The following is a 23,276-nucleotide window of genomic DNA, read 5'->3' as shown; positions in this document are numbered from 1 at the left end:
AAATAAAATCCAACTGAAGGCTTCACATGCCAGAATCCAACAGCCGGGGAATTCACACATTCACACAAAAACATGGAAGGCTTTAATCTGTGAACCAATTATCACCCACCAGCACGAGATCATGAATGCAGCGTTAGTGGTGGAATGAATACATTATCAGTTTAAACCTATTCTATTGAGACACCCGAAATAAAAAACCTCAATCTGCCCGTTAAACCTTAAAGTCGAGCACCCAGCAAAGCGTCCTTCTCTGCAGAATGTTAAAAGTCCTTCTGTCTCTCACGGGTCCCGAGGTACATGAACGTGCAAATGCCACAGTGTCCACTCCACGATGCCCTGAAGGGGCAGCCGGCCACCCCGGTGCTCCTTCTGCACGTCCTAAAAACGTTCATGCACTAAGTACAAGGGGGGGGAAGGTCTTCACACAGTCACTTATCAACTAAAGTAAAGGCTCCACCATCCGTTCCAAAACCGCACTGATTGCGCAGACGTTTGATAAATGAAGTGCAGTTGCTCTTTACGTTGTATAAATGCAACCGCGGCCCAACACCTCGATGACGCCCTCAGTTCCACTCAAGCGCCAGTTCGCCAGGATGTTTTGGCAGCGACGCGTCAGAACGCGCTCTCGCTCTGCCAACACGCCTCTGTGTGGCGTTACGGAGAGAGGGGCGATTCGGCTGCAGGGCGTAGATGCGGTTTGCGTGAGTGGTCTTACGTTGGCCAACGGGAGGATGTGTGTCTAAGTGACATCCGCCAAGGGCCACCGAGTGTCTCCCGTCCCTCCCCCATCGGCCTCGGCGACCTCTCACGTGACACGGCAGCTGCCGTCAGATCCCGTCGTTAGCGGGCCGACGCGCGCCCAAGAAAAAAGATGAACTTCGGCGGCGCCTCGCGGCTGCTGAGCGTCTCGCGCGGAAGATCCTTCAGTTAATGAAACCACGTACGTGCTCACAAACCCACGCGAGGTCCTGAGCTGCACGCGGAGGAGTAAAGTATGAAAGAATGACGATCTCACACACAACGCGAGAGGAGATCACGACTGGCGAACCCACGCGGAACGGGAGGCGTTCTGAGGCTGCACTGAGCCGGAGGGGATGAAATACTTGTCCGCAAGCTAAACGCCAAGTGCGATTGGCAGGTGTAGGGACGGAGGGGCGGAGATCCTAAAGAGTTTGCATAAAGGACTCCCTCGACACATTTAATGAAAGCAGAGCTGGAAGAGAATAAAAGTAAAGAGGGTTTAGTTTCAGTCGCTTTGGTTTAAAAATAGATGTGAGCAGAGAGAGGAAACGGGTTCCTGCTCCAGGACTTACTCCAACGATCATCTTCTCCCATCCAACAGGAAATCCCACCGTGTCACGTTGGACAGATGTCTTTATCAACTCTGAACCCCCCCCCCCGAGAGAGATTCCTCACATGTCTTCACACTTTTACCGTTTACTTCTGTCATCGGCGTCATCGGTCCGCGATTTCCTCCCCGGGCACAAACAGAAGAAGGAGAACCTACCTCACGGAGGGAAAGTGTGACGAGGCGAGTTCGAGGGCACAATCCGCGCGCGTCCTCCACCGCGAGCGACTGCGCTCCCACAGAACCCGGCGGACCGATTGCGCCTCTTTACGTCATCTTTGAACACACGCCGGACGCCACAAAAAAAATAAAAAATAAAGAAACGCTTGGAAGTAGCGAGTTTGTGATAACTCTGAGGAGGAGGATCAAAAAGAATTCCCATCCAGGTTCCCTGCTGTCAATCAAAGCCTCCGTGTCACTTTCCCTGCACTCCTCTCTGTCCTCTCTCTCTCTCTCCCTCGTTTCTCCCCTTCTTCTCTCTCTCCCTGTTTCACATCCTCACGTCTTCTGATTGATCTCCATCCCTTCCAGGCTCCTTTTCCATTCTCTCCTCCTTCCACCGGCTCCTCCGATCGCAGCTTGTTGCTCAGCCGACGGACGCCTCCCTCTTCCCACCTCCCTCTCTCTCTCCCTCCCTCCTCTCCCTCGCCCTCCCATCTTTTGCTCACACATTTCCCTTTTTCCAACACTCCGAACATATGGTAGTCTGCTACAGTACATTATGCTCTCCACTCAGAAGACACAGCATCTTAAGTGCCATCACATCAAGTATTATAAAAACAGTGCTTGTAAATTAGAAGTAGCAATTTTTAAATGTACAACCGTATTATTTTGTTCATCAAAAGGTCAGAAAAAAGTGATATTTCAAAATGGCTTCATTTGTCCGACAAACACCCACATAGTTCACGTTGGTCAAACTACAGGTACATCCTCCTTTAGAAGATGAAAATGATGATGTCTGTTCTGGTTGCTATATTCCCTTTTCCTCCTTAGGAGCTTCTGGAGTGGATGTGTGTGTGTGAGGATCGACGCCGCGGCCCGTGGCCCGTAACCAGGCCGTCATTGTTCCACGTTTACTATTGGCCCAATGAGCAATACGACGCTGCTGTCAGGAGACCGTATCCGCCGCTGCCAGGTGTGCATGCCCCCACTAACATCTGTAAGACCATCTTCTAACACCCTCTACGAATCTGTTGAATGAGAGCCACGACACGACGCGTGTTCAGAACGTACAGAGACGTGAAGCATCGCCGCGTGAAGCCCTGCGCCGCGCGTCTGAATTCATTGCCGTACGCGTCAGTCTCTCGGTGTGTTGTTGCCATGGCGCTGGGGGCTGGTTTTTGACAGAGCCTGTCACAAGTTTCAATGAGTTTTCTCACTTATTGTATTCAGGAAAAGAAAAAAAAAGAAGCCTTAACAACCCCCCCCCCCGTCCTTCCTAAGAGAGAACGCGGCGCCCTGCACATTCGGGGTCACTGCAACTAGAAGCCACATCAGCCGTAGCGATTCTTTCAGCCGGCGGCTTTTTCCCGCCGAAATGACGGCTGTTTCAAAGTGAATTATCTGAACTGCTGGGTTAGAAAATGCCCCAAAAAACCCCAAAATGAATGAAAAACAATAGAATTAACAGGCAGCTTTCTCTCCTGGCAACAGACTCTCTGAAAACGGGTTGAATCGACCTCCTAAGGACCTGATGGGGTAGAAGCGAGCTCAAGCATCTCAGGGACGAGCGATGCGAGAGGAAAGAGGAAGTCACTCGCGTTCAGCGCTCAGCGAGTACTACGGCACCGACGAGCTGACCAGGTCACCAGCAGGTCACCAGCAGGTCACCAGCAGGTCACCAGCAGGTCACCAGCAGGTCATCAGCAGGTCATCAGCAGGTTCTCCTTCTGCCCGCCTCGTTTGACGAGCTGAGGATCTCACCCACACCACGGTTTGTCAGAACCACCACCTTCTACACCCATTAGACAAACAGCATTGGCTTTAACGGGGGTGGGGGAGGGAGGGGGGGGGGAGATATTCCCTGTTTACGTCCACGGGTTTTTATTAATAATAATGAAAAAGAGGCTGTATAATAAAAAATGTGATTGTATTTAAAGCCCACATTCGGTCACTGCGGTAAAAGAGTCAAACATCTGATTTAACAGCGACATCCTGGAGGGCGTTAATGAGCAACAGCCGATTGCTCACACACACAAACACACACAGACACACACACACACACCGCCCACAGGCCTGATTTCCATGGTGACTTTCAGCCAATGTCACAAAGCTGTGAGGCCGCGAGCCCTCTGAGGAAACCTTCTCCGCTGCAGGAAATCACTTCGTCTTCGGATGGGATTGGCGTCGCGTTCTTTCTGCTCTCATTCCCAGCGCTCCGATCTGAACCAAGCGACCCGAAGGTTAAAGGGAAGTCAGACCAGATCAGTTTGGAGATGTTCTCGTCGGCTTTCTTTTCCTAAACTACGACCGTAATCCAGAAGAAAAAACATTTCCATGGCGATGTAATTAATAATAAAGTTCGCTTGTCTGGACACGTCGTACTTTAAGGGACGATGTGAAATGCAGGAAAGGAGTTTTGATATCTTGAAGCAGAGACATTTCCTCTGAGCCTGCCGATCATTCTTTACTCATGATGTTATGCTGTGATTGGTTCCCGATGCTGCTCGGTCGCCACGCCGCCGGGGCCCCCGTCCTGCTGCAACACCGGGACAACGCCACCCGTGTGATTGCATCACAGACATGCAAACGAGCGAGTGACATCATCCGGCGACTTCTACCACCTCGTGGGGCTGAAAGTGCCCGATGTCTTTGGAGGAGAGTCGTGGGTGCTGATGTAGAAGAAAATGAAGAACTTTTGTTTGAGTTGAGTTGTTGTCTGGCGACTACATCGAACAGTCTGCTCAGACTACGTGTGTGTGTGTGTGTGTGTGTGTGTGTGTGTGTGTGTGTGTGTGTGTGTGTGTGAGTTGCAATGTGGTGAAACTACAGGTTCTCAGTCTACTCGTCACACTGTGTGTGTACTGTGAGCCCCCCATGAGGAGATGTGGACTCCTTTGATTCTCCTGCGCTTCATCTTCTGCCTCAGCTCTCCTCTTCACTCCTCGTCTTCTCATCTTCCTACCCACAATCCTCTCTGTCTGCCCCTCCCGTCCTGTGATGCCCGTTCTGATGTCGGCCCGATCAATGCGCCATCTCGTCCCGCTCATGTGTGCGAGGTGTGTCTGTATGTGTGTGTGTGTCTGTATGTGTATGTGTGTGTGTGTGTCTGTGTGTGTGTCTGTATGTGTGTGTGTGTGTGTGTCTGTGTGTGTGTCTGTATGTGTGTGCGCGTGTGTCTGTATGTGCGCGTGTGTCTGTATGTGTATGTGTGTGTGTGTGTGTGTCTGCGTGTGTGTTTGTGTGTGTGTATGTGTGTGTGTCTGTGTGTGTGTGTATGTGTGTGTGTCTGTATGTGTATGTATGTGTGTGTGTGTGAGTGTCTGTGTGTGTGTCTGTGTGTGTGTGTGTGTGTGTCTGTATGTGTATGTGTGTGTGTGTGTGTGTGTCTGCGGGTGTGTCTGTATGCGTGTATGTGTGTGTCTGTGTGTGTGTGTGTCTGCGTGTGTGTGTGTGTCTGTGTGTGTGTGTATGTCTGTGCGTGTGTGTGTGTCTGTATGTGTGTGTGTGTGTGTCTGTGTGTGGGTGTGTGTGTGTGTCTGTATGAGTGTGTGTGTGTGTCTGTGTGTGGGTGTGTGTGTGTGTCTGTGTGTGTGTCTGTGTAGAATATTCTACATAGTCCTATCTTATGCATATCTCTATTATACTGTAACATTTAAAAATAGTAACAATAATATACATTAATTATTCTGCGATAATATATTTTTAATGGAGGCCTCAAATGAGCCCAGTCGGCTTTCTTTATATTTTTCAATTGTGCAAACAAAGAAAACGTGCCTCCTTTAAAAGGTTTAATTCACAAGATAATTCTTCATCTCTCTGACGTGTCCCAATAGGTGTATTATCATTTATTAGCACTTAGTTTTGGGTGAACTGCCGTCCTCACAAAACAAGGTCCAACGTTTCAACGTGAAACGTTTTCTTCAGACTAAATCAGGAACCAGGAAACATTTATTGCCATAATATGTCAGACATACAAGGAATTTGACTTGGCGGTTGGTGCGTGACAGAAGACAGTACGACAACAGGAATAAAATAAAATATAATGCTATGGGTTAGTTTAAAATAAACAAAGTCTCTTTATGTGTCTCTCTGTGTCTTTACCCCGGCACGTGTTACTGGGTAAGACCCTTTGGTCTCTAAAATAATTACTCTCTAGTCGGAGACCTCATTGTACGGAGGAACTTTCCAAGCTTTATGCACCTTTTAAAAAGCTGCCGTCAAGTCAGACAGTTTTCAGCTGCATCCAAAGCGAACTCAAAGGAAGCAACATAAATAGTCACATCCTGTTTGATCCAAACTGCCGACGACTTGGAGCCTGCAAAGGTTTTGGTCAAATCAAACTGCAGAAAGACCTGCTCTGTTGTTTCCATAGTTTTTTGGAAGATATCTCATTAGTCTTCTTTCCCTTTCTGTTCATCTTCAGAAAGTGGATTCAAACATCCCGTCATCCAAAACACAAGTGTGCTCTTCAGCTTTGACATTACATTTAAAAAACATTCAGGATCCAAATCTCTGCAGGTTGGTTTTGTGAAAAAAAAGCAACGCGGAGCAGTTTGCTGCTGTCACATTTTACTGCCCCTGATGTATACAGATGCTGCGTCTCCATGGAAACAGCACAATCATGGCGACAGGTCTTTTGTGCAGATGCAGAAGAAGAAGAAATCATAAAAAAGTCAAAGAAACACGTTGAAGCTTCTGTGATAACTTAGTTTAGAAATGCTGAAAAGGAAATGGAATCTGTATGTTTAGCATGTTATGTCTGTATGTTGAACTATTCGCACACTAAACTCTACTTCGCAGTGGATCTACGATCTATCAAACATGGCTTCCTAGTTGAGGAGCTCAGAAGTTATTGCTATCAGTGACGATAGTGAAGACAATATTATCTGACACTTTGTCTGGGAAGTCGATATGGAGCGAGCTCGGGCTTGCGATGATGACGGGGACTCTAGAATGTGCTATTTCAGAACACACACCAGCTGCAGCGACGACACCTCAAACACAACCAAAGTGGAAGGTTGTGTTTCCAGAGAAAAGTCACACGGTTGTCATGGCAACATACATTTTCTACAGAGACAAAGACTATTTTCGTCCTTATTAAGATAACTGCTGACCGGTGAAAAGCCCCTAAACGTCGGCGACACCGGCACCTGTTTTCTGTACATCACTCGCTCACGATGCGATACGTGCGCCGTTACGGCCTCGTGATGACCGACAGCGAAGAAAGAACCACTCGTTATTTCTCACGATGAATCTTAAACATCCGTCTGAAACAACATCTTTAGCCCCGCTGCACAAACGGGAGGTGATTTCTGGAATGATTTCACCAAAGAAAAAGAACTATGTTATGTAATGTTTCTGTTGAAGAAGGTAAAACCAAATCAACACCATATGTAACACCTGAAGACAGAAAAGGTTGACAATGCAGAAAGGTCCAATGTCAACAGTATTTAGGTGACTGATTTTGTGTTGGAAAACAACTCAAATACCTGCAATAGTATTCGACCTCTGTGAGACAGTCACAGCGTGGTTACATGGATTCCAATAACTGGCTTAGTCGGACTGAAATCGAATGATCCGTTTCATGTAAACACCTTTGACCGACTACGTGCGGTCCGACTACGATCCGACTCACACGCCTGGATAACTCGATCTGATCCAGTTGGTAGTTCGACTATTGCGGCATGTGACGGTGAATCGGATGAGGAACTGGACTTTGCGTCTTTGCGCGTGCTTGAGATCCCGACGGCGTCTTCTCTCCGTTATCAAATCAACCAATAGCGCCATTCGCCTTCGCTGTGCTCTTATTAACATCATGCACAGATAGTAGAGGGATGTAGCTTCACCTTGCTCTCCGCTCGCCATCTTTCTCGTAATGTTGTTGTTGTTGTTGGTGAAGAGGTCAAGCGTTGTGATGAAACCAGCGCCACCTATCGTATTGGATATGACGTGCTTTCGGCCAATGATTCGATTTATTCACTGCCATGTATATTGGGATAATAGCACCTCCCCCCCGAAAGACAGTCCCACTAAGCAAAGATTCCAATTATACCATCATGCAAACACACTGAGTGTGAATGTAACTGAGTGGAAGTTACTCTCTATATTGTCTTTAGTGATTAGGAGGTCATAAGACTCCATTTCAACAGCCTTTCATTGACAATCACATCTTCCCTCTGAGGACGGATCATCCTATCTGTTGACCTAAAGAATCAATCTAATAAGAAACACATCAACTGAAGAAAGCAGGTTTATGACACACACACACACACACACACACACACACAGAGCCCTTGTGAGGCCGCAGCCTAATGAGCATCAAACAGCAGAACGCTGGTGTAATTGGTGGTGAAAGCTGAGTGATCCGCTGTGTCTTCATCTGTACGTCTAGGAGAGGATCAAAGGAGGCGTCTAGGAGACGGATCTGTTGTTGGTGAGCAGCGGAGGGCCGCGTGAACTAATTACTCTCTCAGATCGGCGCCTCGAGTGTCCGGCCGGAGCGGCGGACGAGGCGTCTTCACCTGCGCGGAGGTGGTGGCCGTCTCGTGAAGTCTCTTTGTTCTGTTGGTACATTCTGAACCCACCTCATCCTCGCCAGCAACATTCTGCGTTTATATTCCAGGCATCAGCACGAGGTTTATAAATTAAAAGCGGCCTACTTTCCATTTGTGGTCCGTTTTAAGTTGGTGGGGGATCCACCAAAAGCATTCAGGCTTTGTTTGAGTCCAGGTGGACAGAAAAAGAGCATTGGGCCAAAACCTCAGAAACTCAGCGGCGATCCTCTGGTGATGAGGACTGCAATGACCTTCAATACCGTCCCATTTCAGATGTCTACGTCATTAAAAAAAAGTGTAAAAGCTCATGTCAACAAATTTAAATTTAAAATAAAAATGGAGCGGATTTTCAAGTGTTGAAAAAGTGGTTTGGGCTCAAAGGTAATCAGAGATAAATAGATTGGACCAATCCCACGATAATAGCATATAATCAGCATCTGGCCTAAAGCGGTGTAATAATCACATCGTCACCGCTCAACTCCCGTTGTTCATCATCACAAACCGTTTCTCTCAGGGTCGAACCCCGAAAACAACTCTCGCAAAATGAAAGTGAAGGTTGAAGTCGTGCTACTTCAACACAATGTGCTCACAAGTGCTAAAAATGCCTCAATGACTGTAGAACAATATTTCTTCACTTAACTTTTCATTAAGGATGCAGCAATGAAAGTCAGATCTTATAATAAATATATTGCTCTATTAAAATGTTTTATACTGATATTTGAGTTGTGTTTGAGTAATTAATTCATGGAATGATTTGTACGAAATGACACCATCACAGTCAACTATAAACCTGCCCCAGGTATTTGGTACTTGAGGAACCTTCCGTCACAGCGCAGTGATAGAAGGGACCAAAGCACACCGATCAAAGGGGAAAACCTTCAGCAGCACAAAATTGGCGCAAATGTCTGTAGCATGACGGGAAACTCAACCAACCCAGAGGGGAAGAGGAAGCATGAGAGAAACCACAATATACATCAGTTTATCTAACCTGAATATGTATGGATGCATATGGAATGTCCTTGTGAGCCCAAGGATTTATACGTTTGTGTGTGTGTGTGAGAGACACTGATAAAGAGCGGGTAGCTGAGTGTGTACGCAGAGCGAGTGTTCCTACCTCAAGGAGCCGCACTCTCACTTTGTTGTAGGCTTTCAACCAGCGCACTTTGGACGGAGAGCAGGGGGGAGGACCGTCCTCGAAGAAACTGGAAAAAGATCGATCAAAAAGAGACGGACAAGTTTAAGGGGAAAAGATGAACGGGCATTGCTCAATGTCAAAATTGATTCAGTCCCTGAATCTTAAAATGCCTAATTGTCTCCGTTCTCCACGTACCAGACTTTGGTCTCAGTCGGCTGGGGCGAGATGACCAAAGAGTCTTTCAAGTCTTTGTTTGAACCGGGCTCCGGTGGCGCGTTCTGCTCTTTCTCCACTTGCTGCTCCCCCGCCTCCTCTTCGGCATCCTCCCAGGTAGCCTTCTGGCTACCGAGGGCGGGGCGCCGGACGGCGGGGGGGCGGGTCTCCGGATCTCGCCGCTCCTCCGGCTCGGAGCTGAGCTGTGAGCTGGCCGGGCTGAGGTTGCCCGATGAATCGAAGCGACTGTTGTCCGGTGGACTGCGGGCGGATCAGATTGACTTTTAGAATAGGACGGTGATTCGTGTTTAAAGGGGGTAATTGCACAACCGAAAGCTTTTATTCAAACATTCACTATTTAGGGGAGATGACTGTGTTTCTCCAACACATGAAACATGTGAAAAATACTTTTCTTCACTCTGATATTTGGGAAAACTGACGGGGGAAGCAACGCGTCATCATCATCACATCCAGGGAGGAAGGACACAGAATAGGGGGAACTAACAGGGTTCAGTTGGGGAAGCTGAATGACGGAACCTGAATGTTCCTGAGTGAACTATTTGGACAATCATGTCAATGAGCGCGCCAATCATCAATGGGAGGTCTTCCTCCTTCTCAAAGATGAGCGAGCATAATGATAACGGCCTGTTGATAATGAGACCAACACACAGCTTACTGAAAGTTTGGGTTACCCAGAATAGAGAAAAACCTTTTTTAATGAACATGTTATCTATCTATTGAGGATATATGCACATTATTCTCAGTTATTTAACCTTTTAATAAGATTGTTGTAAGTTGCTGGCTGAAAAAAGAGCACTGTGTGGCTGCTGGGTGATTGAGGCAGCTAGCTGGGAAAGTGGCTCTTTGCTTTAACTGCCATGATTTACTTTGTCTTGGGTGTCGGCCAAATTACTTCCCTCTTTTCCTTTTATTCCAGTGTACCGCCTGCCTTGTCGGTGTGCACTTCCACACCGTCATAAATCTGTCAGGGATTTAATTCATATAAACAAATTGGCTGAGGGTTGGAGAATAACTCAGGGAACTTCAGGGGACAGAGAAGGGGGAGGGGGGCAAGAGGGGGGGAAGAGGGGCTTAATACACGGCCTCACAAGTCAAGTGCTAATAAATAACGACTATCGTCGTTTCTTCATTCATTGCACCTCCATCACAGTCAGGAAAGCCATTACACAGGCGCTGTAAGTAGAGAATAGCTCCAGTACATTAACACGTGACGGTGAGTCCATTTCAAGCACATGCGATCTTTCCTACTGTGTAGCTCTGAAGATCGAACTTACAGTGTCAGATTTTCACTGGATGGTTTGTATTAATGTGTAAAGTGGATGTCTTGTATATTCGTAACAAAAATTTGATCAAAAATGAGTTTAAAAACGGGTCAATCCGAGTGTATGCGTAGGATTACAGAGTAAAGGTGAGGAATGGGAACGGGGGGAAAAGCACAGAGATACTGATATCAAATGTGGTAAAGCAAAACTCTAAATGGAAGAGCAGGAAAGGCGCTACACCTTTGTCTACATCAGCATGATAAATGATAAAAAGTCATTTATCATGCAAAATATACTAGCCTTTTGGCAGCCTCCTTTGTCAACAGGTCCTTTGGTTGCTCCGTACCCAGATCTGCATGAATGTCAGGCGTATCACCTTCTACTTTATCTACCCTCAACTGGGGTTGATCCTCTGCGAAGGAAACTGAGAGCGAGGGAAGGCCAGAGAGGGGCGATTGTGCTAAGGTGTCACAGCTTCCTGTTTTTGACGTTACTGTGGGTTCTTCCGTATCACTGGCGTCTGCACTCTCAGTTCGCCCAGAGCCCAGGGAAAGTCGCTCAGGCTCGGGCTCACAAATTTCATCTGTTGGTTTGGGACTTTCGGACTGAGGTTGGGCTGTTGACACCAGAGGAGTGGATTCAGGTTTCACTGGATCAGAGTTCCCAAACATCGAGCCAAGTGTCATGCCAAACACGGATGAAGCAGATGGAGGTTCATCCTTTCCAGTTGGCTTCTCATCCTGGAAAATACCAGCTGAAAGGCTTTTAAAACCTGAAAAGAGACCACCGTCTGTCTGTTGTGGCTGTGGTGTCTTTGTAACAGTGGCTGGGGATGAAGAGTTGGAGAAAAGGGATCCAAAAGATGATGTACCTTCAGCAGCTACAGACATAAAGCCAAATTTAGGAGCAGTCAGACTGGGTATTTCAAACATGCCTTTGTTTTCAGCAGTTGGGGCAGGGGCAGCTTTGTCACACACTGCAGACCCTGGCCCCTCTAACTGTTCTGCATGTTTATCATCCCCGGCTTCTTTCTCAGTGAAAGCTGTTTTCATGGTGGACTCGGTCAGACAACTTTCATCCGCTTCGGTCTTGTCTGTTCGTTCTGCCTGCTCCACTAATCCTTTTTCAGGGAGTTCAGAGTCGTCAGGGCTTTTAACATGCCCTTCTCCAGATAAAGGTGTGCTTTCTGTATGTGTCTTGTCAGTTCCCTCAGTAACTGTTACTGTGACAGTATCCTCTTGCCCAGGCTGTTGATGTTCCTCTGATTTCGAAGTTTCAGGACCTTTGAATATACCAAATAAGTCACTAGTAAGGGATTCTGTAGGAATGCTACTTGGAAGACCGAAAAATGAACTTTTCTGTTGTGGTTGGGGCTGACGAGGAGCAGGTGATGATCCAAAAAGTGAACCAGGTGAACCAGAAAAAAATCCACCAACATTTGGTGCTTTACTTGGGGCATTTGGGGTAGAAAACATGGACATAAAGCCAGAAAATCCAGCTGGTTCAGGGGGCTTCTGTGGGCCCTGCTGTCTAGGTCCTGGCTGTCTTGGCCCTGCCATTCTTGGTCCTGCCATTCTTGGGCCCCCCATCCGTGGCCCTCCCATCCTTGGAGCTCCCATTCTCTGTCCTGGTGGACCAGGTGGCCTGGCCATGCCTGGCCTGGGCTGTTGTTGTGGTGGAGGACTAGCAGGTCCCAATGAAGGACCTTTTGAAGGCCCCACAGTTTCAGCTGTGATGTCTGGTGGGTTGGCAATAACAGTTTTCTCATAATCAGATGTTGGAACCATTGCAACAGAGTCATTACTTTCATCAGATTTCTCTAATCGATGTGCCGGTTCTTTGCTAGCCTGGGCAAGTTCTGATTTAGCTTCAATTTCTTCCTTTGCAGCCTCGTCAGATGTGGATTTCAAGTCCTCGTCAACTGATTTATCTGATTCTGAAACTTTAGTCTCTGTTTCAACTGCATCTATTAGAGATTCTGCAGTTGGTTTCTCTGTAACTGTTTCCACTGAATTATTAATACGTTTTTCCACATCTGTAATTGCTGCTTGGTCATTGCCAGCAACTTTCAAAGGTTCCTCAGTTAATTTTTCCACATCCGTGACCGCTGTTTGGTCTTCATCGTCTACTTTCAAAGGTTCCTTAGTTGATCTTTCCATATTCGTGACCACTGTTTGGTCTTCATCGTCTACTTTCAAAGGTTCCTTAAATGATCTTTCCACATCCGTGACCGCTGTTTGGTCTTCATCATCTACTTTCAAAGGTTCCTTGGTTGATCTTTCCACATCCGTGACCGCTGTTTGGTCTTCATCATCTACTTTCAAAGGTTCCATAGTTGATCTTTCCACATCTGTAACCACTGTTTGTTGTTCATCATCTACCTTCAAAGATTCCTCACTTGATTTGACCAAATCTGTAAGAGCGGTTTGCTCATTACCAGCAACTTTTACTTGCTCCTCCGTTGGTTTTTCTACCTCTGGAATTGTTATTGTTCCTTCAACAACCACTTTCTGATGTTCTACTCCAGCCATATCGGAATTTGCAGTTTTGTTTGTATCATCCATAACACTTTTCATTTGCATATCATCGGGATCTTCTAAAGGGCATTTGATGAGACTCTCCCCCTCCCTGCTTTTGAATTCCAAAGTTCCTGCCCCGGATTTATCAACTTCTTTCTCAGAATCCGCTGTATCTTTCATTTTATTATATTCAGTCTGGATGTCTGATTGTTCCTCACTTGTTAGTTTTACAGCTGGTAATGTCTCTTTCTCTAGTAGATTTCCAGTCAAAGTCGGTGTGTCAGTATTTGAAGCTTTAACAATAACCAATCCATTTTCAGCATTAGAAGATTGCATCATGGCTAATTTGTCTCCCCCCAGATCTCGATCTGTTGGGCAAACAGAATTTTCAGTAGTATCTAAGGTTGAAGCTTGACCATCTTGGTAAGCCTCCTCCATTTGGATTTCCACTTTATCTAATGAAGTAGAAAGAGGCTGAGAAGGTACATTTTCCATGGCCTCAATAATGGGGTCCTTTGCTACTTTCGAAATATCTTTTGTGTCCATGGGTTTCAGCTTTTTGGAGTCAGTCTCCCCCTTCACAATTGTTTCTGGCTCTGTCGTTGGTTCTTCCATGAAAGACATTCCAAATAGACCAAACCCAGTTTTAGATTTGTTACCATCAGAACTACCACCAAGTGAAAACACAGAGGGAACTTTGAAACCACCCTCTGATTCAGGTGGTTTAGAAGCGACTGGATGGTCTTCTGATGCTTGCAGGTTTTGTCCACCAAACATAGAGAATAGTCCTTTTCCTGAGGGCTCTGGACCCCTGGGTCCTGGTGGTGTAACTGGTGGGGGTACCTTTGCTCCTGTTTGGGACTGGGCACCTAGACCTCCAAACTTGGAAAACAAACCTCCAACAGGAGTTTCTTTATTTGTAGTAGAACCTGGGAGGATGCCACCAAATATAGACGATCCAGTGGAAGGTGTTCTTGGTGTGGCACTTTCCATAGGACGAGCTCTGGGACTGGGTGGTTGCTGAGGAGCCGATGCACCAAACATGGAAAACAGGCCTTTGCCTGGTGGTTCTTTGGGTGGAGGACCTCTAGGTCGCACACTCCCACCAGTTGGACCTCTTGGGCCAGATGGTGGTTGGCTACTCGATCCACCAAACATAGAGAATAAGCCTTTTCCCTGGGTCTCATGTGGGGTTGAAAGTGGTGGGTCTTTGAATCCAGGCGAAGATGGGGCATTTGACCCACCCAACATTGAGAGTAACCCTGTCCCAGGACTGTCTTTGGTAGATGACGCAGGAAGAATGCCACCAAGTATTGATAATCCAGTTTGGGAGGTGCTCTGCTGTGGGGTTGCAGTAGAGCCACTAAACATAGAAAATATTCCTTTTACTGGTTGTTCTGCCTCGGGTGGATCAGTCCTAACCGCCAAATTATCCTCCTTAGAGGTTGTGATTTCTTCTGGGACAGGTTTGACAGGACTGGGTGGAGGGGTAGATAAGGTGACACCCTTTTCAGTTTTTTCAAAAAGCTGTTGAACACTTTCAGCTGATTTTATGTTTGAGACCGAGGGTTCTTCTTTCAGTGACAACATATCAACATCTTCTGGAAATATAACATCTGAAGTGTTGCTCTTATCACTGTGGGCTAACTCTTCAAGAGTTTTAGAGCACTTTGTTGGCTCCGGCACTAAAACTGTGTTTTCAGTTACCTGATTGGTCAGATCAGTGAGAGTTTTAACTATTTCAAGTGGTGTTATCTCTGAAGCTATAGATTTTAAGTCCTTCGAAGTCATCTCCAGTGGCGGCTCACAAGCCACAGATGTCTCTGATTGTACTTCAACAGCTGTTAATAGGGGATCTTCTATAGCTGAGCTTTCCTTGATAAGAACAGGGCAGGACTGATTTTCATCTGCATGGGTATAATCTCCTGTAGTCAGGGTACTTAGCATCTCTGGTGAATAGGTCTCAGGTTCATTGAATGCTTTTGTGCTAGAGGTTTCTGCAGCCGTATCATCCACAGTTATAACAGATTGTGCAACAATATCCGCAGGTAGAGATTCCTCGCTGTCTGGCAATGATGCTGCAATTTCATTGGTACCTTCAGAAGCACTGGCTTCACACAGTTCAGGTTGAGTGGATTGATTAAGGTCCTCTTCAACTGAATCGTCTTCTGGTGAACTTGCTGCTGAGACAAAAATATGGGGTAGTCTAATGAAAGGTTTCTGCTCACTTGGGTCAATTTCTGTTTCGACAGAAGGTGCTTTTGAGTAATCTATGCCAATGTAGATGGACGTTGGATAGCTGATTTCCTCCTGTGATGTGTTGGCTATGGTAGATACTTCACCAAATCCAGTATTGACAGGAGCAGATTCAGTGTCTGTAGTTTGTCCTGTATCCTTAAGACATTGCTGCTGTGACATGCCTGATTTAGATAAAGCCATATTATCTATGATGACGTCTTCGGTAGTTGGTTTGGATGCAACCTCTGACACTGTCTCTAAACATTCTATTGAATGGGTTTTACTTAAAATGCCTTTAGGTGTCATAGTATTTGGTGGTTTAACCGGTGAACATTCAAGAGGAGGTAATTGTTTTCCCGGGGAATCTCCTGCTGGACTTGCATTTAGGGTTGCCACTGGATGCTGATAGTCTTGAGAAATAGACCTCTCAGCATTCATTGCTAAATTGTCGGAGGACGAGACCATTGATTGAAAAAGATAGTTCCTTTTTGACACATTGTAATCTTCATCTTTTAATTTAAAAGCAGGGTCATCTTGGTCACTATGAAATGCTGGTGTGCAAGGAGGATAAACAGAGGAAGCAAGCATTTTCGGGCTTAAATCGACTGAAATCTTATCTTCATCATGACAGTGGATCGGAATTTCAGTCAATACAGGTGCTGTTTTCTCATCAGGAGTGAATGTAACATGGCTGATAGCAGGTGTCTGTGTTGGAGTAACTTGGATTTTGTCATCCACAGGTATTGACACAATCTGAGCGTGGTGAGGCGTCACATCAACCGATTTTGCAGTGATGGAGGCTTGTGAACCTAAGCGACTATATAATGAAACCAAACCCTTAACAGAGGTGGGCCCGGTTGGTGTTGGAGATACTTTCTGTCCTTGCATTTCAGCTCCAATACCCTGGTTTAGATTACTCTTTACTTGAATTACCGGAATTGGGCCATGTACGGTGGTGGGTTGCGCACTAACCTCTGATTCATGTTGAATTACAGTAACGGTACTAACAGTTGGTTTCTGATATGGCTGAACAGTGACAGGGCCTTGGCTTGGATCAGGTTGTTTTGAGAGATGAAGGGATTCCTTTGCAGAATAGTCTGTTGCTGCACTGCCCTGTACTGGCTGAAAGTCTAAAGACTGAACTGAAGGATCTTTCCTGTTTCTTTCTTGTGCTTGCTGAATAATTAAAGTAGAAACAGTTTGGGATCTACCATCGAGTTGCTGGGTGGAAAGGGAAGGCAACATTTGTCCCTTACTAGTGATTGTTTCAATGTTTGATGGGTCTTCTTCAATGGTTCCGTAGCTGTCCACTGTTGGCTGCTTTATAAGAATTTTTGGCCTAAACGCCATCTCATGCTGAACAGCTGTATCTTGTCTTTGTAACTTTGGAACCTTTGCCTGGGATCTAGCAGTGGATGAGGTCCAACCAGATTGTTGATTATGCTGTTGTGGGACTGAATGTTGTGTTTGTAGCTGAGGTATATTTGGAGGCAATTGATGTGGTTGATCAGTTGTGACCTGATAGTACGCACTTTTTGCTGAGAATGTAGCAGATATATGGTCCTGCATAGCCTGGCAAGCAAAATTCTGAGGAGTCTGTTTCTTCCTTTGAATTGTCTCTATGGAGGAAATTGAAGTATTCAGTCCTCTTTCCGGCTGCCTTCTGCATTGTCCGCCCTGTTGGATGTAGGCCTGTTTTTCAGTGGAATATTCAACAGAAGTGAGTGGAGGAATGTATTGCTGCTGATCGTAAACACCATTCTGAGAATGAGAAGACATATAGGAAAATGATAGATCTTCTGCATCTTCAAGACCTGTAATTGGGGTTTTGACCATAGAGTCCACAGTTAGGTCAACAATACCCAGAATTATTTTTTTCTCCTGCCCTCCAGTCTGCCTTCTTTCAAACACGTCTTTATTTGCTTTGTTATTAGTGCAATTCATTGGCTGTCCATCCACTGGAATAGTGAAAGTACTCGATGGTTGCAATTTAATGTTAGTTGTATCCACGCTATCTCTTGGAGAGAAGTCCACTGCTCTATGTTGTTGGCATGTGTCCTTGTGGGTAGTTTTTGAACCAGAAACAACCTCATAACTGTGATTGGAAATCTGCCAATGTGGTGTCTCTGTTGTGTTAACTCCACTCAATATATGCATTCCTTGGTGGTATGCAGATTGTTCCATGATGAGCGGTACACCAATACAATAATTCTTTGGTACCGTTGTCATGTTTCTGACATATGGTACAGTTTCAGTTGGCATGGTATTTGTACCTGTTTCCGATGGTCTTTGCGGTAATTTCGGAGACATATCTAGGAAGCTTTTGATGGAGTTGGCAGGTGCTGATGATCTTTGATCTGTTTCTCGAGATCCAGTGTGCACAAATTGCTGTTGCATCTGTTCTTGCGATCCTACTTGTGTTTGTTGCCTTTTAGGTTGCTCCTGGGAGGGGCGTGTTTCCACAATTAATGGGACACCCGCAGAATCTCTTTGAGAATGTGCAAAGCCTGAAAGCCTCGTCCTTACCAGTGACACTGGATCTGAATAGTTGACCACTGTATCAGATATACATGCCTTTGTTGACATATCGATTGTGCCTTTAACAGAGTTGGCTGGAGCTGTAGAGAGTGGTTGAGGTTGGATAGTGATATGTGACACACCATTGGCTTCATTAATACCGGAACAGCTGGGAACTGGTTGATGCAGAACAGGACAAATGTCTCTGTCAAGGGTTTGATGTTTCGGTGCATCGATAAAGGTTTGAAGTTGCCTTTGGCATGTTGATTCCAGTGGTGTTGTTTCAACTACGAGGGGAATACCAACAGAATCCTTTCTGGCAACCGCTCTTGCACTTGGCTTATTAACAAGGGAAATTGCTTCGATTTGAGTAGACTCAGATTCTGGCATTGACGTTTGCAGTGTAACATGGGATGGTTTGGGTGACATATCCAGTGCTGCAGTTGTGACAGGTTTTGTCAAAGTCTGATGTGTTTGAGAAGTGTCTGAAAACTGTACATTTGATAGATTTGACTTAACACCATTAGTCTCATGTGCACTGGGGCACTTCATTGTCATACAGTTGAGAAGGGGTTGATGCATAATAGGGACCATGTTTCTATCAAGGGTTTGCTGTTTTTGCACAGGGCTCAATGTCTGAGGTTGCTTCTGGCATGTTGACTCAGGTGGGGTCAGTTCAACTACAAGAGGGAGACCAACTGAATCCTTTCTGGCAATTGCCCTTGCGCTTGGCTTATTAACAAGTGATACTGCCTCTCTTTGAGTTGATTCATATTCTGATATTGTTGTCCTCAGTATGGCTTGTGACAGGTTGGGGGACATATCCAGTGCTGCATCGGTTAACGGTTTTGTTGAAGTCAATGTTTGATGTGTTGAAACAGATTCTGAAGACTGTAGAAATGAGGGATTTGACTGCATAAAGGAATTAGGTTTGCTGTGGCAATATTGTTGTTGATATTTAATAGAATCTGTGTTGCATTGTGTCCTGTTTTTGAATTCCTGGTGTGCATTTGTAAGGGAGCTGATCTTAATGTCACCAGGAAATTGTTGAGAAGGAATATCTACAACTAGTGGTACACCAACCGAGTCTTTGCGTGCAAGTTCACGGGCACTTGGCTTGCCTCTTGTTAGTGGTAGAGCTTCAGTTAGAGTGTCATCTGATCGTACTTCAAGAACCAACCCCTTCAAATTGGCAGAAGACTTAGAAGTCATGTCTAGAGTGGCCTTAACTGAATTAGCTGGTGCTGTGGCTTCCTGGGGTGGTCTCCACATTTCAAGGGATTCAGAAGACTGACCTAAGAGAGATTGCTGTCTGGGTAAGAATGACCTCTTACTACCAGATGGAATCTCTTTTTTTGTAACACCTGTAGTAGTATGAGATTGATATACAACAGCTGATGAATGCTTATTATCTGTTGTTATTCCCTGACGCTCTGGGGATTCCCCTCTATTTGACAAGTCAATGGAGTCATGAGCACTATAACTTGTTTTTGTCTCCTCTGAAGTTGTTTTTCTCTTTGTCAATGACAGCGCCACCGGGGCAGGATCCTTCGATCGTACAACAGCTTGCCGAGTCTGCTGGCTTATTGTCTTAGACATATCTAGCGTTGCTTTAACGGAGTTTGCTGGTGCAGTGTTACCCTGATATTGGTGGGCGTCTCCACTCGACTGACGTGAAGGAGGTCTAAAAATTGCCCTCTTACTTTCAACAGGAACCTGCTGTATACAACCAGTTGGAACTATTGGTGGGCGTTGCGGAATATTTTGATGCATGTTGAATGAAGAACTAACTAGCTGTCCCTGAGGGTGTTGTCTCGAAGGGCTTACCAATGGGGCAGTGCGTATCGGCTTTAGTCCTCCTTCAATGCCGGACACTTCACTAGAAATATGAGTGACTGAAGAAATTCTCGTTGTTGATGACATTACATTGGTGTCAGAACTCCGAGGTAATTTCTGAGAAGATGGAATAGACGGTTTTGGAACACCACATTGGTTGGAGTCAGTTGTAGAGGTACTGTGGGAGGCTAGGGGTCTATCCATATGCATTGTAGAAGAGATATTAGCAACTCGAACCTCTGGACAGGACAATTGTCTTTCTGATTTGTTTTGTTGGACAACAGGCCTGTAGTTGGTCTGAGAAACGGTTCTCTGAATTGAAAATCTTTGCTGTAGAGCTCCCAAAGTGGGATATTCTATGTCAGGACATTCCTCTTCTTCCTCCTCAATCTGTTTCGTAAGATCTACAGCGTTGATCTTGTCAGTCAAGTTCACAGTTGTGTTAGCATCCATTTCCTTTTTTTCTTTGGATTTTTTCAACTTGTATCTTGTAAAGTCAACAACTTGGTCTTTTTGTGTGGAATCTAGGTTGGCATTGGTCACTTCGTTTTCTTTGGTATTTTTGATTACATTAATTGTGGAAGAAAAATCTAAGGCTTTATTGCGTATCTGACGTTCAATAGGAGTGCCAAAGTTATGATTTCTTTTGTAAAGATGGGCTTCATTACTTGGGCTCTCATTCAGTATATGTAACTTAGGAGTAAATTCCTTAGGTGGATCTTGTGTCTGCTTTGGAGACAGGGGGGGTGTTTTGTCCATTGAGAAGGGACGGCTGACTATACCAAAGTCACATGTCTCTGTGACTGTGGTCTTATTCGCTTCCGATAATACTCTGGGTTTGTCCGCCTGAGATAGCTGCCTTGCAAGCTGGGGTCTCTGCGGGGAAATCGAAGGTCCAGCCACAGTTCCAGGAGAGGGCGTTGAGGGTAAACTCCTAACAGAAGTTGGCTGAGCTGAAAGGGCTGAAGAGGCTTTAGTTACAGGTGGGGGTGTAGGCAGTTTCCTTGCCAACTGTACGGATCCTGGTATTTTCGAAGCAGACGGGCTCTCAGCAAGTTTTCTGGAAATGTTTGAAGTTTCTGAAACCTTGCTGGACACCAATTTTGATGTAACAGGTGTTGAGGATGTAGGTTTACCAGCTTTACTTGCATGAGTAGGAGACATTCCAGCTATTCCTCCAATTGCTGAATATATGGAGTTTGACTTTTGTAATGGTTGGTCTGCAGGTGTCTCACTTATATTTGAAATCCTGATTTCAGGAACCGGGTAACGTCTATTTGCAGAGATTGGTGCTGAATAGTAGCTCAGAGAAGGTGATGTTGAGAATGTAAGTTCATCTTTTATCCCCTGATTCTTCCAGTATGGCCCACCGTGTCCCCCTTTCAGTGACTTTAAAGTAAGATCAGAAGCCTCCATTGGCTCCTCTCGGCAGCTATTTTGCATGGATTCAACATTAATCTTTTTAAGCTTGTAGACACTGAAGTCTACAGGCTGATCAACTTGAGCAGACAAAGATTCTTGAAACATTTGAGAGAAGCTTTCCAAATTCATGTTCATTATTTTTTCTCCTTTTCTAAGGGCAGAAGTTAAGTTGATGGGTGCATCTAAAAGTTGTGATTCATTCTGTTGCTGCCCTTGAATCCATAAACCTTTATCTTTGGTGCAGAGGGGGATTTTAAAACCACAAAGGGTAACTCTATCCTTTTCTTTTTGTTTCAGAATGTTGGCAATATTTTCAGTAATATTTCCGAGAGCTTGTACATCCTCTGGTGCACCACAGGCATAGAGGTGTCTCCCAGCTCTGTCGGTTAAGAGGGAATAGATGTATTCGTCATCTATATAAACATAATATCCGCAGTCCCCAGCCTCAGCTGGCCACCACAACCCTTGCTCCAACAGTGAAAGCCATTGTTGATACCACTCAGGATTCTCAAAGAGCATTTCCTCATCAGTATCTCCTGTGGTGCCTGCAGACCTGCTTAAATTCACAGCGCCACGTGTTAAATCAATTGGACCCTTTTTTGTGGAAAGTTGTTTTAAAAACTCAGTTGCTGCCTTCAAACCAAAGTCTTCATCTGTTGCACCACTAGCAACACCACTTTTTTCCACTACTTTGCTGAATTCCAAGGAGGACTTTTGTAAACTGCAGTCTGCAAGCGAATGAGCTCTACTTAACCGTGTCTTTGTTTTTTCCATGCACAGATTTAGAGCACTACTTTCATCAATCCAAGTTTTTCTTTTCCTATCAAGATCATTCAAATGGTCACAGCTACTCCAGGGTTTCTTATCTCTGCAGGTCATATCAAACAAAACAAGATCTTCATCTTGTTTTAAGAAGCAACTTCTGCTCTCAAGATGGTGGGTAGCAGCATCCCGCCAAGGATGTGAGGGCACATTGAAGTCACTGATGTCCATTTCTATAGGATTTAACCAAGACTGGTTCTGATATTGAGGGGCTCTAACAGTTGATGGTATATTCCCTTGGCATGCATGAGAGCGTTCCTGAACCTGACAGGCAAGGGCTTCAGCAAGGGCATAATCATTAAGTTGCTGCCACAGAAGAGCCTCTATGAGACACTGATGCTCATAGAGCTCTGGTGGAATAACACCATGCTCTGTAAAGTTGTATAAAAGATCCCTGTACCCATACGCATTTTCTGTCCCATACAAAAGACGTTGAATTTCCTCAAGATAACATTGGGTTGGAGAAATTGTCGGATCTTTCCAAACCTGAGATTGCAGAGGTTCTTTCTGGGAATCAACAACTGAAGTAGCTGTAACAACAGCAGTTGTGAGTGTTGCTGTACTTGAAGAGGTATCCTCCTTACTCTTTGGTTGAAAACGATCAAGAAGGCCTTTTTCAGATTCCTTTCCAGGAGCAGAAGTGCTAGCCTCACTGGGGCCTGATTTGAAAATGCTAGATAGCAGACCAGGAGACGTGCTACTTGTGCTGGTTTTTGGTTCCTCCTTCCCAAGCGGAGGCGTTGACTCCTCTGTGACACTAAAAAGGCCAGAGAGAAAACCTTTTTGAGCTGGACCTTTTGAATCCTTAACCGTGGAAGCATCTTGGGTGGAATGCATCTCTACTGGTTTGGTTCTCTGAATCTGTGGTCGCCCCTGTCCTGCACGGGGAAAATGTTGTTCCTGTGTTGTTTGGAGATTTACCTGATCAGGAGGTGATGATGACGGTTCCACAGTACCTGCAATTTTGTTCATCAGACCCGACAATAATCCCCCTGATTCAGGCTGGGCTGGAACTGGTCCGGATTTAACAGATGGTTGACCTGCCTGAGCTGGTTGAGATGACTGTTGATCCAGTGGTACATTTTCACCAGATCCAAGCTTCAGAATACCCGAAAGCAAACCTCCACTTTGACTAGGCTGTTGGGTTGCTGTATGTTGAGGATTTGCAATCTTGCCAGGTGGTTGCTGCTGCTGAGGTGATGGCTGCCCAAACAGACCAGAAAAGAA

The 23,276-nt window shown here is 45.5% G+C and overlaps 1 protein-coding gene across 3 annotated transcripts in view; it reads right to left on the bottom strand.

Annotated features, from left to right (window-relative positions):
• LOC120830140 (protein unc-13 homolog B-like) overlaps nucleotides 1-23,276 on the bottom strand; it is a 61,923-nt gene that overhangs the window by 13,804 nt on the left and 24,843 nt on the right. For 2 of the 3 annotated variants that reach the window (XM_078086317.1, XM_078086316.1), the window contains 2 exons: nucleotides 9,395-9,673; nucleotides 9,179-9,266 (listed from right to left, as the gene is read on the bottom strand). In XM_078086317.1, coding sequence (XP_077942443.1) covers nucleotides 9,179-9,266; nucleotides 9,395-9,673 — 367 coding nt within the window. Of the gene's footprint in view, nucleotides 1-1,507; nucleotides 1,943-9,178; nucleotides 9,267-9,394; nucleotides 9,674-23,276 lie in introns of those variants that run through there. The other variant, XM_078086315.1, reaches the window with a different exon arrangement.

Source organism: Gasterosteus aculeatus, chromosome 13 (genome assembly GCF_964276395.1).
Source record: "Gasterosteus aculeatus chromosome 13, fGasAcu3.hap1.1, whole genome shotgun sequence".
Classification (NCBI taxonomy): Eukaryota; Metazoa; Chordata; class Actinopteri; order Perciformes; family Gasterosteidae; genus Gasterosteus; species Gasterosteus aculeatus.
Note: the sequence above shows the minus strand (reverse complement) of the source record. Positions and strands in the feature narration are given on the sequence as shown.